Source organism: Prinia subflava, chromosome 29 (genome assembly GCF_021018805.1).
Source record: "Prinia subflava isolate CZ2003 ecotype Zambia chromosome 29, Cam_Psub_1.2, whole genome shotgun sequence".
NCBI classification, from domain to species: domain Eukaryota; kingdom Metazoa; phylum Chordata; class Aves; order Passeriformes; family Cisticolidae; genus Prinia; species Prinia subflava.
The window spans coordinates 328,422-344,745 of NC_086275.1; the positions used below are offsets into that span (position 1 = coordinate 328,422).

Sequence of the window (16,324 nt, forward strand, 5' to 3'; positions counted from 1 at the left end):
GGCTCTGGTGAGGCTGGTGAGCAGTCCTTGGTATTTATATATATATATATATATATATATATGTATAGGCTCCTCTGAAGATGGCTCAGAGTGGGCATTTTATAGATAAATTCTGGGCACTTGTGCAGCCTGTGCTTAGCTCAGAGGGACGTGGGCAATGCTGGGGGATACCAAGGACTGCAGCAGTTTGTTTTTTGGAGATTTTAAAGATGCTGAACTCTCTGGAAATTCAATTTCCCCAGGTCTTGGGGCTGAGCTGTCAGTGGAGGGGGAGTTCTGAGCTCACAGCACTGCTGGTGAGCAGAGCCTGGTTCAGTTTGAGCCACCTCCAGCGCCTCACTCGTGTGCACAGCCTGTCACAGGACCCAAAACCCCCAAAATTCCCCCCCTCTGCATTTATTGGTGTGATTTCAGGAGTGTTCTGGACCATTTCCCCCAAAATTCCCCCGCTCTGGATTTATTGTTCTGATTTCAGGAGTGTTCTGGGCCATCCCCCCTGAGCTGGCAGCTCTGGGTCTGCAGTGAACTCCAGTGAATTCTGATTTTACCTGTCATTCTCACAATTCCTCTTGCCCAGGTTTTATCTCACTTTTCCCCCACTAGAGGATCATTTTCTGTCTGTTCAGAAGTTCAGCTTGGCCAAAGAGGGCGAGGTTTGGGGGGTTTCAGTGGGCAGTAACTGTCTGACCATAAAATGCACACGGAAGGGTAAAAACAGCACCAACTTTGCTGTCCCCAAGGAACTCCTGGGGGCTGCTGGACCATCCAAGCCTGGGCAGGGCTTTGTCAAAAAGCTGTCAAAAATATTTCCTGTTCCAAGCTCTCTGAATCATAAATGCCATCCTATTTTCTTCTCTCTGCTGCTCTTCCCGTGGTCAGATCTGTGATTTTGCTGTGATTAATGTGGATAATGTGATTAATGTGGATAATGTGACGCAGAGCAAAGTTTGGAGTGATTCTGTTTGTGCAGGGCGTGGGGTTTGCAGGTAAAACTCTGGCTGCAGTAGAAGATAAATCCTTATTAATCACAGAAATCCTGCTGATTTTGAGTGAGAAACGGAGCTGGAGTGGTTGTGTTTGCCAGAGCAGGGTTTGTTCTTGTGAACAGCCACAACAAAAACAAAGCCAGCACCTCTGGGATGGCAATAATTTGGGTAGAGTCACACCAAGGCAGGGTTTGAAACATTCAGGCAAAGTTTATCCCGTGCAGGGAGTTCCCCACAGGATGGCACAGGAAAATGAAAATCACCCTCCCACCCATGGCAGGAACAAAGTGCTGCTGGTGGGAGGATTGGCTCTGAGCAGACAGGAGGGTTTAACCAGCACAGTCACAATTTTGGATCATTTCTCATTGTCAGCTTCGCCTCCCACTTCAGACACTCCGAGGTGGGAGCAGTCACTGGGAAAACAAAACTTCTGCTGGATCCAGGCAAGGCTTTGGAGCCAATTTCCCTCATTTTGGGATCCCCAGAGGCTCAGGAAAGGCTCTGCTCTGTCTCCTGCTCTTTTTAGAACTGCTGGGACAGCGAGGCCCTGATCCCTCTTTAAAAGTTTTGCAGAGTGTTTAAATAAAAATAATTCTTGTCACCAAAAGATGTTCACAAGTCCCCAGGCGTGTCCAGCCACAGCCACAGGGAGCCAAACCAAACCATGGCAGGGAATGGGAGAGGAAAAACCATGGAGAAAAAACCACAATTTCACCTTTTCCCAGGGTTTTGTCCCTTTCTGAGCTCCAGCACAAACAGTGCCAAGCATAATAAATGCCCTGTTATTTCTGCTCAGGTGCTCAGGAATATGAACTTACTCAAGGTGGAAAGAAAATGAGCAGGCTTTTATTTTATTCGAAAGAAATGCTCTGTTGTGGGTAAAAGACACTTTCCCCCTAATATTTCACTTGCTAATGGATAAATACAAAGTAATTATGTAGGACAGATTAAATGGTTTCTAATGCCTCATTTCAAGAATTGTAGTGAATGTTTTCCTAAGCTGTCCTCCAAATTGGTTGTCTAATTAAGCAACAAAAAATTATGTTGGCATTCACTGAATTATTACAAAACCAGAATTTAGACTGAAACTGTTCAATTTTTTTTTTGGTGGAAGGTAGAGAGGAAAAAGAGAACTGGAGAAGGGAGGGATTTGGGATATGTTATTAGAGGAAGTGATTAATTGTCCAAAATTTTTTAAATGTCATGGCAGGGATCAGAGTTTCTGCCTTGGCATTCCTTGGTTTGATGATTTCTTAGGAGTGTGATCAATAGATTTAAACCCCAAGAGCTTCAGAGCTTGCAGGACAAATATTGAGATGTGCAAAGCTTTTAGTTCATCTGGAGTAAAGCCTCATCTAGAGGGAGATGTAAGGGTTTGCTTCTGGCTCCCCAAGAAAACACATTTTGTCAAAATTTATGTCTGTAAAGTCACTTAAACCCTGAATCTCTGTACTGAGCTGAATTTTTGGCTGTAAAGGCAAACTTTGCTGTAATTATCCTACTAAAAATGATGCCCAGCATCCCACAGAGACCCTCCAGAAGCATCTCCTGGCACTCCCAGTGCAAACCCTGAGTTGGGTTTTGGGGTTTTGGGGTTTTGGGGCTGTTTGAGTTCCCAGCTCTCACCACGGCTGCAATTTTACACTGAGGCACGAAGAAACTCTGCAGAGTTAATTTTCTTGGTAGCAAAAAACACCTTTGAAAATCTTCTGGTCTTTTATGGAGCATTTCCCCCTCTCCTGCTGGCTCCTTTTAAGGTGGATTTTGTGCCCAGTGGACCATAACTCCTGTAAAATTGCAGTTCCACAGATATTCCAGGAGATACTTCCTAACAGCTCCAAAGGAGCCCTTACAAGGGATTACATCATGATGTGGAGTCATTAAAATCTTTCTGCACATTGGGGGAAAACTCAGCTGTGCAATGGAGTGGAGAGGGAATAGACAGGAGCTGATTTCATGGAGAAAATCTTTATCTGCTCCAAATCATTATAACTTAACATTTTCTGTGTGAATTTACATAGCTGAGAGTATTTGAGAAAATCAGGGAAAAAACCTGTGAGAAACAGCAGAAAGTTCAACCATCACAAGGCTGTCACCATCCTCAGTGAGAGCAGTGGAATTTAAGAGGTGATTTTTAAAAATCAATTTATCAAAGCTGCTTCAGACCTGCACCTTGTGTTACTTCCTCTTACACTGACTCGACTTCAGTGAGGTTAAGGTTGGCTTTTAGGAGGTTCAAATGAAAAGGAAATGAGAGTTTAACAATGGAGGCAAAAATGAGGGCAGCAGATTTCCAGTGCCTTGAGGAGAACCCACATTCCCTCAGACTGAAAGTTTCCCTGGCAGTCCTGAAACCTTAAATCAGGAAAACCCAAACCCTACTTGGGCTTAAGTCGAGCAACAACTGCAATATTTCATTTGGGAGCCTCAGAAACCACCCTTGCTGCTCCATGAGCTCAGTGAGAGGCTCTACAAAGTGGAGAAATGGGAATATCACCTTTTAAAAGTTATTTTTAAAAAATTTTAATTTTTTTAATCAAACCATATGATGAAACAGAAGCTGCTACAACAGGAAAGCTCAGGATCCATTTCCCCACTTCCAGGTTCTGTGCAGTTTGGGAGCCTCAGAAACCTCCCTTGCTGCTCCATGAGCTCAGTGAGAGGCTCTACAAAGTGGAGAAATGGCAATATTACCTTTTTAAATTTTTTTTTTTTGATCAAACCATAAGAAGAAACAGAAGCTCCCACACTGCTCAGGATCCTTTTCCCCTCCCAAGTTCCGTGCAGCTTGTGTCAAACCTTGCTCAGCACCTCTCTGAGCGTCAGGGATCGCCCTGATTTAATGTTTTCCAACAAGCTGCACTCGCTCCCTCCCCTAACCCGTCCTGACACTGCAGGGACTGAGCCCTGATCCAGCGTCTCATCCTACAAACTCCCCCTGACGACAGCGCGACTCCCATTAGCCTTCCTTGATGTCTATTTACCATAGCAGCTCCTCAATTATTTAAAACGTAAACATCTGGATTAAATAAAGGAAGAAAACATCCAGCAAATGTTTCAGGCGCTCGAGAAGTTTTCTCCAGGAAATTATGGCTGCTGTAGAACTTGGGAAGGGGGGGGAAAAACAAAATTAATCCAAAATTCACTGCGCACATCAGGCTCTGGATGCACCAGGGACGTGGGCAGGAAGTTTTAAAGTTGGGAAGTGCCAAGAGACCTTTTTTCAGTGGAGAGCGCGTTGTGGTGATGCATCTGTACCTTGTTATTTAAGGCATCCAAACAGGAGGATTTTCCAATCAAGAAGCCAACTGTCGGCTGGCAATCTGTGCTCTCGTGGCTGTGCGTGTGCCTGCACATAAAACATGCAGAACCTGTGCACACAAATATGTTGGACATCTCCAAGAGATAAAGCAGGTTGGCTTTTCTCCCTGAGAAATCTTTCAAGCTGGGTTTAAGTGTGGGTTTTGTCCAGCTTTGTCCCTGCCAGGCTCTTGGCAGAGCCTCACCTCTGGTTTTTGCAACACCTCCTTCAGCACCGAGCCCAGTCCCTGGGATCTCCACAAACTGGGGAGGAATATCAGGATTTGAAGTGTTTGGAAACATCTGGAGCCCTCACACGGGCTCGTTAGTCTGGTCACAAAGCAGAGCCTTGCAGGAGTCTTCCCTTGATGGAATCAAAACCGACCCCGAACAACCCCGTGTGGGAATGGCCAGCTCTGGGTGGGCTCTTGGTTACTCTGGGAGGCTCCTGGGGGCTTTGGGGTCTTTGTCCATCACTGGGTGGAGTTGTGTGATCAGAAACTGGGTGGGGATGGAAAGTTTGGTCACTGAAATTGTCCCGGACTGTTCAGCCTCCTGCAATTCCCCTCGAGGAGATGCAGAACCATGGAACGTCCTGAGCTGGAAGGGCCCCGCTGGGATCACCCAGCCCAGCTCCTGGGGAGGCACAGACACCCCAAAATCCCACCTGGGCTGCACTGTCCGAGCCCTCCTGGAGCTGTGGCAGCCTCGGGGCTGTGCCCGTTCCCTGGGGAGCCTGGGCAGTGCCAGCACCTCAGGGGGAAGAGCCTTGCCCTAAAATCCAACCTAAACCTGCCCTGGCCCAGCTCCAGCCCTTCCCCGGGTCCTGTCCCTGGCACAGAGAGCAGAGAGGAGCTGCAGACCCCCATGAGTCTCCCCTCATCCTCCTCTTCTCCAGCTGAACAATCCAAACCCCCCCAGCTGCTCCTCCTGTGGCCCCTCCAGACCCTTCCCCATCCTTGCAGCCCCCTTTGGACATTTTGGGTCCAAAGCCAGCTCTGTAACCACGTGGAAAAGGAGCCAGGAATGGGATATTTCTGCTTGAATCCTGAAATAATTGAAGTACAGGGTGGGATCACTCTCAGTGTACTAATTTTTTTACAGCATGTAAGGTATTTTCTTGCTCCTCATAAACTCGAGTTGGTGCATATGCGTCTAAAATGCGAAGTCTCTGGAAAATGGGTGGATTTCTGAGGAGATATATTAAAATACAGGAAAAGGTGGGGTTCAGAGTTCAGAACTTTTCTCTTTAAAGCAAAAGAGAAAAGTTTCCCCTCCATACACAGGCACACACACAGAGCCTTTATCAGGAGGTAAAACAACAAAAAGATGAAAGATCATTTCAGCTGTAGCAGATTCCACGGCCAAAGAACTGGGAAATGGTGGGAAGCCCTGGGCACCAGAAATCTGAAAGATTTGGGTGTTGATACCTGGGGTTGGCCTCACGCTGTGGCTGCAAAATCTCTCCTTGTGACGAAGCTGGAATAGCTTTAAAGAGTGTCAGGGACCTGCTCATGCACCAGAACTGTGGCTCTGGAGATGCAGATTCTATTTCTGCCTCAGCCATGTGACCCAGATATCTTTGGGCCAATTCATCCATGGTTAAAAAAAAAAAAAACCCCAATAAGTGCAGGCAGAAATGTGGAGGGAAACAATACAGACCTAATCCTGATTTTTTTTTTTAACTCATTACATCTTTTCTGTCTGCTGAGTTGGGCTGTTGGAAGGTGAGAAATGGAGATGGATGAGGCACAGAGATGTTTTCTTTGTTCCTCTTTAACTCCCTTTGTCACCTGGTGATGTGTCCAGTGGCTATCAAGAAAACAACATTTATAGGGGCTGTGTGTAAATTTATAACACGGAATGGTCAGAGCTGTTCCATGTTCAGTGCTCCAGTCCCATGGTGGTTTCATGATATTGCTGTGCTTTGGGAGCGGGCAGGATTCCAAGAGTGCAATTTCTCTGTATTTTTAATTTTAAGGTGATATTTCTTCCCCCAAAGAGAGACCTTTGTTCAGCACGTGCCAGTCAAAGCACTTCTCTGCTCTGAGGAGGTTCTGATGAGTTCAAGCACAGCAGAATAATTTCCTGTCTTCCTTGGGCCAAAAACTTCTTGGGTTTGATTTTTATTTTTTAAAAAAAGAGAATGATTTCCTATGGACTGTCCAGTAGGAAATACTGGAAAGAGGCTTGGCTGGCACACAGTGCCAAGAACTTGTCCTGTTTAAGATTTTAAGTTTTCTGTTTATGCAGAACTCGGGTCAATTTAAATGATCTATTTATCTGAGGAAGGGCACTTGTCCAAGTTCATAAAAAATAACAGAAACTTCAGGCAGAAGTGCCTGATGAGGATGTTACACGAATTGTTTGGAACAGACAAGCCACGCTCAAAGACTTGAGGTGGCTCAGCAATTTCCTCAGATAAGAATGATTTTTTTTCTTGCTTCCTTTGTTGGGAATCGGGAGGTCTTGTCACAGATTTTGTGTGAACACAGGGTGATGTTGGTGGCGCTGAATTTGAGGAGGGTTGAGGGGAAGACAAAACAAGGAGCAGTAGAGCTGAAATACTCCATCCCAAAGTAGATAAATAAATAAATACAGGGAGTGAGGCTCCAGAAAATGTTTGTAAATAAAACACTCGTATTATTGTGGGCATCCCTGTTTGCACAATATCCTGTGATATTTTGGATCTCCCCATTTCCCTGCATGGTTATTTCAGGAAAATCTTATTTTAGATCTTAAGACTGGGCTGTTTCAAGCACAGGGGTTAAACCTGGCCTCTAACCCAGCCCATTTAAACCTGCTCTGGCACGTGCCCTTCCCCACAGCCCAGCTCTCAACATGAAAGCAAAACCCTTCATTTTAATCAGCGGAGAACCAACCCGGCGCTAATAGCGCTTAATTGTTTCTCTAGAAGGCTCTGGGTCGGTTTTGGCAGGCGGGGTGAGAACGATTCCAAATCCCATCAAAGGAGCTGCCCCACACCCGGCGTGTCCAGGGTGAGGGGCTGGGGTGGCACCAGGGCAGCTCCTGATCCTACAGCAGCCTCTGTCACCCTGCCCTGCTCACGCCGAGATCTTGGAAGGTCCGAGGGGGAAAAGCAAAAAAGAAAAAAAAGGAATGAACCAGACACAGAAAATCTTGGTCCGTGCCCCTGAAAATAATGTGCTGACGGTCTCTTCAAGCACACACCTCTATTAATCTTGACTTTCTTGAAGCCTGCCCGCTAGTTTGAATTTGTATGCGACATCAAACATACCTTTTCACATATGTTCTTTCCAGATTTTTTTTAACAGTTACTTAGCAGTTTATAGAAGGAAGTGAATGATCTCATCAAGCTGCTTAGAAATTAAAAAAAAATCTGTGCTTATTAATTATGCAGGATTAGTCTAATTATAATTCAGCAAATTAATTAGCGACAGAAGGTGTTCTGAAACATTGGAGTACATTTGCATGTTAAATGGAGAGGCTAGTCTGTAATATATGTAAATTTATGCATGGCTTCATAGTTTAATTTAAAAATTTGCAGCTGCATATGGTATGGGAGCAGGTGAAAAGTCAGTTTTAGTTTAATGATGCTAACAAACATTGGATGCTGTCCTGTCTTAGGGAAGGAATGCTCTGAATGCACCCCGATCTGCCAAGCCATAAATCTGTCATAGGAATATAATGTTACACCCGTGTTGGGATTCAAGGTCATCTGTGCCCAGACCCACAAGTACAATAGGGGCAGACCCACCCTCTGAACGGCCCTGGAGAAGGGAGGAGGCAGAACTGGCTCCGGAGCTGCTGGGATGTGAATCTGCCTCTTTAGCAAACGAATGCGCGTTAATTCCACACCAGCCCGGTTCGGGGACAGACCCCAAACGAGCGGGAGCTCTGAGCTGAGCCATATCCACTCTGGCAGGTGGAAAATGGGAGCCTAACCTCGGTTCCATCCCTAATGCTCACGTCAGTGCAGCTCTGTGGGCTCCTGGAGCGCTGGGAAGTTATTTCTGAGTTCTGCACGAACTGCGGGGTGGGGAGTGTTGTGTGCCGGGCTCTGCCATCTGGCAGCAGCAGTAAAAACCAGCAGAGCCAGCAGAGAGAGGCCACTGGTGTAATTGGTGCTCACTGCTCAGCCTAGCGTGGCTCGGCAGGCTGAGCTCTTGGAGAGAGACGGGCTGGGAGGACGGAGGAGCCAAAGAGAAAGAAGGAACGGGTGGGGATTGTGCTCATTCAACACCTCCGTCAGCCTTCCTGGGGTCTGCAGGGTTTGCAGGCCTGGAGATAAATCTGCACCCGCGTGGAGCCCCGAGGGTGAAGTGGTACCCAAAAAGGGATTTAAGCAGGGCTGCAGAGCATCCTCGGGGCTGTGCTGGTGACCTGTGTCACTGTGAGCCTCGCTCAGGTAACACGCAGAGTCAGGAATTTCTGGGAGAGCAGAAAGCAGCAGAGGAGAACCCCCTGCTTTGTTTATTACTTCCTATTAAATCCTTTTAGCAAGGTGACCATGGATTGGAGGGTGGCATTCCCACCTCTCAACCACGTTGGTCAAAGGGACTGGCACACAATCATTCCTCTCCTTGGAGAAGAATGTGAAAACAATGGTAATGTTTATAAAACATAACTGCTGTTTGCATGAAAGAGTGTGAGAAGGTGCAAACCTTCTACTTTAATATGAACGCTCAAAAACTAGGAAATCTCATGGTGACAGACACAGCCCAGCCCCAAACCTTCCTCAGCCTGCTGAGGCTGACAGGAGCACTATGAACCAGAACCGGGCCGTGTTCTCCAGACCCTGCTGGGTGTGGAGGCAACGAGCTCTGTGAAATTTGTGTCACTTTTAGAGAGATTCGGTAAAATCCCAAAGCGTGGAGGTGCAGGAATGGGACGTGGCTGTCGCCTGGACAAGGAATCAGCTCCGAGCCACAGGGCAGGCCCTGAATTTCTCCGTGCCTCGACTTCCCCATCCCTGAGATGCACAAAAGCCTTCCCTCCCTGCTGCCCTTTGTGTCTCCCTTCCCCAATAACAAATTCAGAACACTTGGAGCCCACAGACACCGTAAGAAACCAGGGAATTTTATCTGGAGGTCCCTTTCAACAGCCCAATCCTCTCCTCTATTACCTCCCTGCCTATCGACTTTTGATTATGCTCTGGCATTTGGGCCCGTGCCAAGTGGCACGAATAACATGGAACTTACAGCAGAAATCAGCTTTTGCCCCTTGTCTGGGAAGTTACTGGAAAGTTCTGGTGTGGGAGGAAAGGGGAAAGCCCAAAGGATGAAGGGGAAACTGCTCCGATTGCAAAGAGTCCTCCAAAGACTTTTTGGAGAACAATTGCAATTACAAACGCGCTGTTAGTGTTGTGTTTCATTTTCAATTCGAGCCCATAGAGTTCAATTATTATTTTCATTAATGGTGTCAGGTTTTCATCAGAGTGCACAAACAAGGAGGTTTTCCTTGGAGACTTTGGGGTTGTTTTTTTTCCTCCCCTATCAAACGTGGCCATGGGAAATAAGCACAGAGAGAAACTGTGCTGGGTACCCAGCAGGGCACTCTCCCCCAACCCTTGTTTTCTGAAAATGGGATCATTTTGCAACAATCATTTTGGTTGGGGGATTGGTTTGGGGTTTTTTATGTGTGTTTTCAGTTGTGTTTTTTATTGGGTTTTTTGTGGTTTGTTTTTTTTTGTGTGTGTGTTTTCAGTTGTGGGTTTTGTTAGCTTTTTTTGGTTGGTTGGTTGGTTGTTTTGGGGTTTTGTGTGTGTGTTTTCATTTGTGTATTTTGTTGGGTTTTTTTGGTTGGTTGGTTGTTTTTTGTGCAACTGGAGCCTTTCTATTAACAAAAAAAGCCCCAAGTGACAAATGAGCAGCCACCTCCTCTTCCCCTGGCCCAGGCTGGGATCTCCTCTGACTCCTGCCCCTTCCTCCCAGGGAACCTCTGACAGACTCAGAAAAGTCTCCTGACCTACATCTGTTGCTTTTCACGTTTGTTAAACTGGGTTCACACTTTATGCACAGGAGTTTTGTGAAGATTAATTAGCTGCTGTTTGTGGAGTATCACTCAAATACCCGGGCTCGCTGCAGTAACCCCACTCATTTCTGACACGGTGGAAGGTGCACGTTCATTTAATCCCACTCTGACTGTAACTGCTCCCAAAAAAAAAGGGAAATTTCTCCAAAAAAAGAGGGAAATCTTCTCCAAAAAAAAAAAGGGAAACCTTCTCACCAGCTCCCTAATAACACACCCTGACACCATCGATCGAAATCACTCCGGAGATAAATATTCAGATTACAGAGACGCCTTCTGCCGTGATATTCATTAAAATAGGATGGTGATTTCAAATAAATGCAATTAATTGTTTTGAAGCAAATCTGGCCCTTTGAAAGGAAGGAATCTGAAGGTGTGTGGGGCAGTAGGAAAGGTCACTTGTCACCCTTCTCTCAGAGGTTGCTGTGCCAAGACACTCCCGGGTGACCTGAGGGGACCAGAATTCCAGATCCAGAATTCCCTTGCTCTGAGGGAGTTGAGTCAGGCCCTAATTGCAATAATAACACTTTTGCAGTTCACAGTCTATTTAAATTTAATATTGTTTTACTGATACTCATAATAACAACTTCTGTTTTGTTGGGTTTTTTTATTTTTTCATTGTTCCCTTTGTGACTTTTTGGAAGCACTGAATTATTTAACCAAAATTGCTCTGTATCTTTGTGTTTCCACCAGATTTTGGGTCTGCAGGATTTCCTGCTAAGCATAATCAGAATTGACAGGCGTGTTCTCATGCCCAAAAATGACTGGGCCACAACTCCAAATCCCACAGCAACCCCAAAAATCCAGAATTATTTGCTTTACGAGGGAGAATTTTTAGGAATATCCAGAATTTTAGGTGTATCCAGAGGCTGTTCCTGACATAAAGCCAGTGCTGGACCTCTTTATTCTGTACCTCTATTTTAATGAATTTTAAAGAGTGGATGAGGGATAAAAATTATTGATTGATTGATTGACTTTTTTTTTTAAATTTCCCCTTCTGCTGTACATGGGACTGAGCTTCAGGGCTTCTGCTGAGGTGTCCAGGAAGATTTTTCTGATTGATTAAGGTCAATTTGATTCTTCTCACCCATCTGAGGTGGATAAACACCCTCAGAGTGTGGAACGCACGTTCCAGTTCTAGCCAGGTACAGAACCTGCTCCTTTGGGCACAGGGAAGGTGGGACTGGGGGTCAAAACCTGCTTTGGAAGCAGTTTAACTGCTCTGGATTTCAGGATTTAACTGCTCTGGATTTCAGGATTTAACTGCTCTGTATTTCAGGATTAAACTGACTTTAAATTAACCAAAGCCTGGCTTAATTTGCCCTCACCTTTTTCCGTGGCCATGGAGAGCCCTCAGCTGTGTGAGGAGTTCTCCTGCTGCCTCCCCAGCAAGGATTGCTCGAGGTATTGCTAAAAAAATGACACAATTTACAATTTATTTATTATTTATATTACAATTTTTATTTACAATTGCTAAAGAGATGACAGAGCTGGCTTTGTACTGAACTAAAAAAGGGGCACTAAAACCAGCTGAACTCCTGGGCTTGGCGGGAACTCCCAGCAGGAGGAGCAGTAACTTTTTAAAACAGCTCTAAAAAGAGTGAGGCAGATTTGAGGTGGCGTTTTGGAAACCTCTCAAGTGCAGCAATCTGTACCCAGTGAGGTCAAGGACCAGAGAGAGACATCAGGAACAGAAATCTGTATTTATATCTTAATTAATTTTATGTCTGTGCATTCAGTCCATCAGCTTTTCTATAGCAATGGTAGAGTTTTCAGGGGTAGTTATTGAAATGTAGATTTCAATTTAGGTTTTATTCCAGCACGCTGAAATATTGAGAGGATGGGCCAAGGTCCCTTTGCTTTAGCAGAGTCACCTGCTAAATTCCCACTTAATTCTGTCCTTAGCAGGGCCAAAGATTGGCCAAGAAACATCAAAATCTGCTCATTTTTTATAATTCTGTTTTTAAAAATCATCATCATTTTTGATGTATATCTAGGTTAAGGCCAAAAACTGGCTAAAGTGTCTCATTTAAAGAAATTAATAAAACCTTTCTGCAATTCTCCTGTTACGCCTAAATCAGCTTCATTTAGTGCTAAACCTTCCCTCCTCTTTGCTCTCCCCCCAAGTCATTTTTTATTCTAATGCTGTGATAAATATTAATGCCTTTCCCAGATGCAACTTCTTAAAAATATATATATATACACATTTATACTCACACACACATATATGTGTGTGTATATATATATATATATATATATATGTATATATAACAATCTACCAAATACTTAATGCAAGTGCCCACTTGCAGCTCAAATTTGACTGGAGGAACTCTGAAAAAGAGAAAAAAGAAAAAGAACAAAAAAAGGGATAAAAATCCCAGTGTGTGCAGCTAAATGAAATGAAATTTAAATGTTGGGGTGATTAGGAGGGAAATTGTTGTATCCAGTGATCTCCAGCAATCATCTTAGCAAAATAAAGATAAATTCTGCCACGATGTTGAAGCACTAAAAGCAAACCCAGAGCTTTGTGAAGTGAGCGCGGCGATTTCTTTTTTGTTGTTGTTGTTTTTGGTGATATCTGAAAGCAGCAAAAATTTCAGCCTTTTGAGCAATTCCAGAGAGCCAAGGCACCCCTAAGAGCCCTCGGGGGGATCCCCCCGAATTTCTGGGGTTGGACACCCAGGCTGAGCCTTGGCGGGGAGCTCTGGGAGCGCTCAGCGCCGCCGCGGCTCACGAGAGGGGAAATTCGGATTTCTGTGGGGTTTTATTTCATGGCCATCGCCCCCCTCGGCACCAATCAGCCCGGATTTAATTGGAATTCAGCTTTTTTTTCACTGTGCGCTGCCGGTTTGTGTTTGTGGGGGTTTGGACCCGTTTGGACCCGGATTTTCTGCGTTTAGAAGGAAAAGGGGATTTTCCTTCCTCGCCACGCCGGGTTGCTGAGTTTGCTCCTGGGTGCAGTTAAAGGTGCATTTGGGATTTTTTGCCTTTTCGGGGTTGTGTCTCTCACAGTCCCCCAGGATCTGTGCTCTTCCCAAAATCAGCCCAGCTGACACAGCAACTTCTCTCCCAGACACCTTTCCCTGCTCGTTTTCTTCGTTCTTCAATTCACATTAATAATTTTTCTCATCTCAATCAAATGAGATGGAAACATTAAAAAAAAAATTAAGAAAAGCTGGCCATTTTCATGCTCAATTTGTTTTGTATTTCCTTAGAAGTAACAACTTGTGGATTATTTTTTTGTTGTGGTGTTTCTCCTGCTGAACGATCATCGATTTTCAATATAAAAGTTCCTTGCCTTGGTCCATTTTATTGTTTAGTTCCATTCTAGAGTTTTCCTTTGCACAGGCACATCTCCTGTAAACTGTTTATATATTTCCAAATATTCTTTTTTAAGTCTCTGAGAAGAGGGAAAGAGAAAAAGGAATATTTGTGAGTTATATTTGTGCTGATTCACATCCTCCCGTGGATCTCCGAGGGTGCCGGCGTGCAGGGGATTTTTCCTCCTGAAAAAAAACATTTTTAGGGATAAAATCTCACCAAATCTTTCATATGAAAAAGGCCACAGGTTTCAGCATGGACTCATTGAATAAAAGATATTCAGTGCTGCTCCCAAGGCGTGAAATCCTGCAGGATTTTTAGTTTGGAAGCCACGGAGGTGCCCAGGAGGTGTTGGCAGAGGTTGCCCTCTGAGAGTTGAGCACTGACACCTCTCGTCCTGCTGAACCAAAATATCCTGCTGAAATGAGAAAAATACCCCTCTCACCTCCAGAAAATGAACATTTTTTAAAAATCTACTATATTTGTGAGAGATTTAAGGAAATAATGCTTAAAAAATAGGAAATTTTAATTGAAAAGGGCCCTGGCGGGGTGGGTTTTGTGGCAGGGGTTTCACCTGGCACAGTCTGGGGTTTTTTGTGGGTGTGGATTTCGGAGGGGTTTTTGTTTTTTCGAATGGATCCAACCCGTGGCTTTTTTTTCTTTGTATTTTGGGGCAGATGGAGGAGAAATCTCGAGGTGGGAGCAGCGCAGAGGAAGTGGCACTAACAAGGGGGAGCAGATTTCTGTTGTTGTCTGGTGCTGGGGCTGGTTTGGAGGGTGTTGTTGGTAAACCCAGGAAATATCCATCTTTCTCCTTTAAAGTTCTAATTCAAGGCATGAATGTGTGAGTTCTGAAGGGACTTAGGGACTGCGGTAAAAAATCGTTGTCATAGTAACAGAAAGGGAAATAGGCCTGGCTCACCTGGGACTTTAACTTACTGCAAAAGCAGATTTATTTTATTTTTTTTTAAGGAAAGCACTCAGCAAGAGAAATAAATAAATAACTTGCTCTTTGTATTCGAAATCAATTCTTCTACTATTTATTTTTTCTTGTATCTGACTCTTTTTCCCTTTTTAAATCTATCTCAAAGCCCTTGATTTATTTTTTTAATTATAATTGTTGCTGTTAGACCCATCTTGTCTGACAAACAGCAACAGAAAGAAGAATCCCAGAGAATATTTTCACTTGCAACAGAGGACGCCAAAAAATTTCTTGCTTATGCCTAAATTTTGAAGACTTGTTTGTTTTGTTCTAAATCCAACGACTGTGGCTTCTCACACAGTTTCTTTCCCTCTGAAATGTTTCAGTCAGGAAACAAAGGGGTGAATCCTTTCCTCTGTAGATTTGAGACAAAATTTGGTGGAGTAGCTTAGGGAAAAAAAATTCCTGTTTAATATTTCTGAACTCTAAAATCTCCGTGCAGCCTTGGGTGAGTCACCAGCCAGGCTGGAGACTGGAACTGGGACCACGACGAGCTAATAATAAATAGATTATTTATTATTCTACAGAATAATAAAGCACATGGAGAAGGGTGGATGTGACAGGGCAAAAATAATTGGCACGAGAAGTTTGTGGGATATTAATGGGTTTATCTGCTCGGACAGCGTGAGCTGTCATGTTTCACTTGAGCTCGTGTTTTCCCTTTCCACCCTCAAAACCCAGGCAGGAATAATCTGGGCTCTTGGCAGGAAAAAAAATCAAAATCAGAAAAAAAACCCCACAATTATCAGGGTGAGACCTCATCAGTCTTCCCTGAGCTGTGTTTGCTCCTGGGTTTTTCACACGTTCCAAGGGTTATCTGCCCCCAAGTTGGTTTTGTGCTTTCCTCAACACCATCATCTTTCCGTGTTTTTTCATGGAAAAATCCCTCCAGACAGCCAAAGAGAGACCTTGAATGTGAGGGAGAGATAAAGGAAGAGATTGAAATTGTGTGGTCAAACCTGCAGAGGGATTGGGGAATTATATTCATTTACACCACGGTGGATTCAGTCTCACTGCTTCTACTTTACCTGTTGATTTTTTATAAGTTTTCTTCATTAGAGTTTGGTTTGTTTGTGTTTTTCACATGTTCCAAGGGTTATCTGCTCTGCGTTCATTTTGTGGTTTCCACACCATCATCCTTCCGTGTTTTTTCATGGAAAAATCTCTCCAGACAGCCAAAGAGAGACCTTGAATGTGAGGGAGATAAAAGGACAGAAATTGTGTGGTCAAATTGTGGAGAGGGATTGGGGAATTACATTCATTTACACCACGGTGGATTCAGTCTCACTGCTTCTACTTTACCTGTTGATTTTTTGTAAATTTTCTTTATTAGAGTTCGGTTTGTTGTGTTGTGATAAATTCTTTTAGTCCTGTGAGATCCACCACCATGCAAATCACCTCATGTCCATTTTAAACCGGGATATAACAACAACCCCTTTTGCTGTGGTTAATGGAAGTGATGTGGTTCTTTATCTTTCCAGATTCTTCCTAAAATTTTTTCTCAAGTGCAATCAGAACTGCTTGAAAACAGCAGGAAACCCACGAGACATGAGACGGTTCCAGGTAAGTCTTACAAGGCTCAGCATTGACCTCTCCCTCTGTTCTTCTTTTCTTTCCCATCTCCTCTCTCCTAATAAACATAACGAAAAACCACATCAGACAGAGTTAAAGTTTTTTCCCCATTTGTTGTGTGTTTAAACCTTTTTTTTTTCCCTTTTTATTT

The 16,324-nt window shown here is 44.3% G+C and overlaps 1 protein-coding gene across 1 annotated transcript in view; it reads left to right on the top strand.

Moving 5' to 3' along the window:
* The window catches only part of EBF2 (EBF transcription factor 2), a 108,315-nt gene that overhangs the window by 62,160 nt on the left and 29,831 nt on the right, over positions 1–16,324 (top strand). Inside the window, exon 7 of the mRNA XM_063420043.1 lies at positions 16,083–16,164. Coding sequence (XP_063276113.1) covers positions 16,083–16,164 — 82 coding nt within the window. The remainder of the gene's footprint in view (positions 1–16,082; positions 16,165–16,324) is intronic.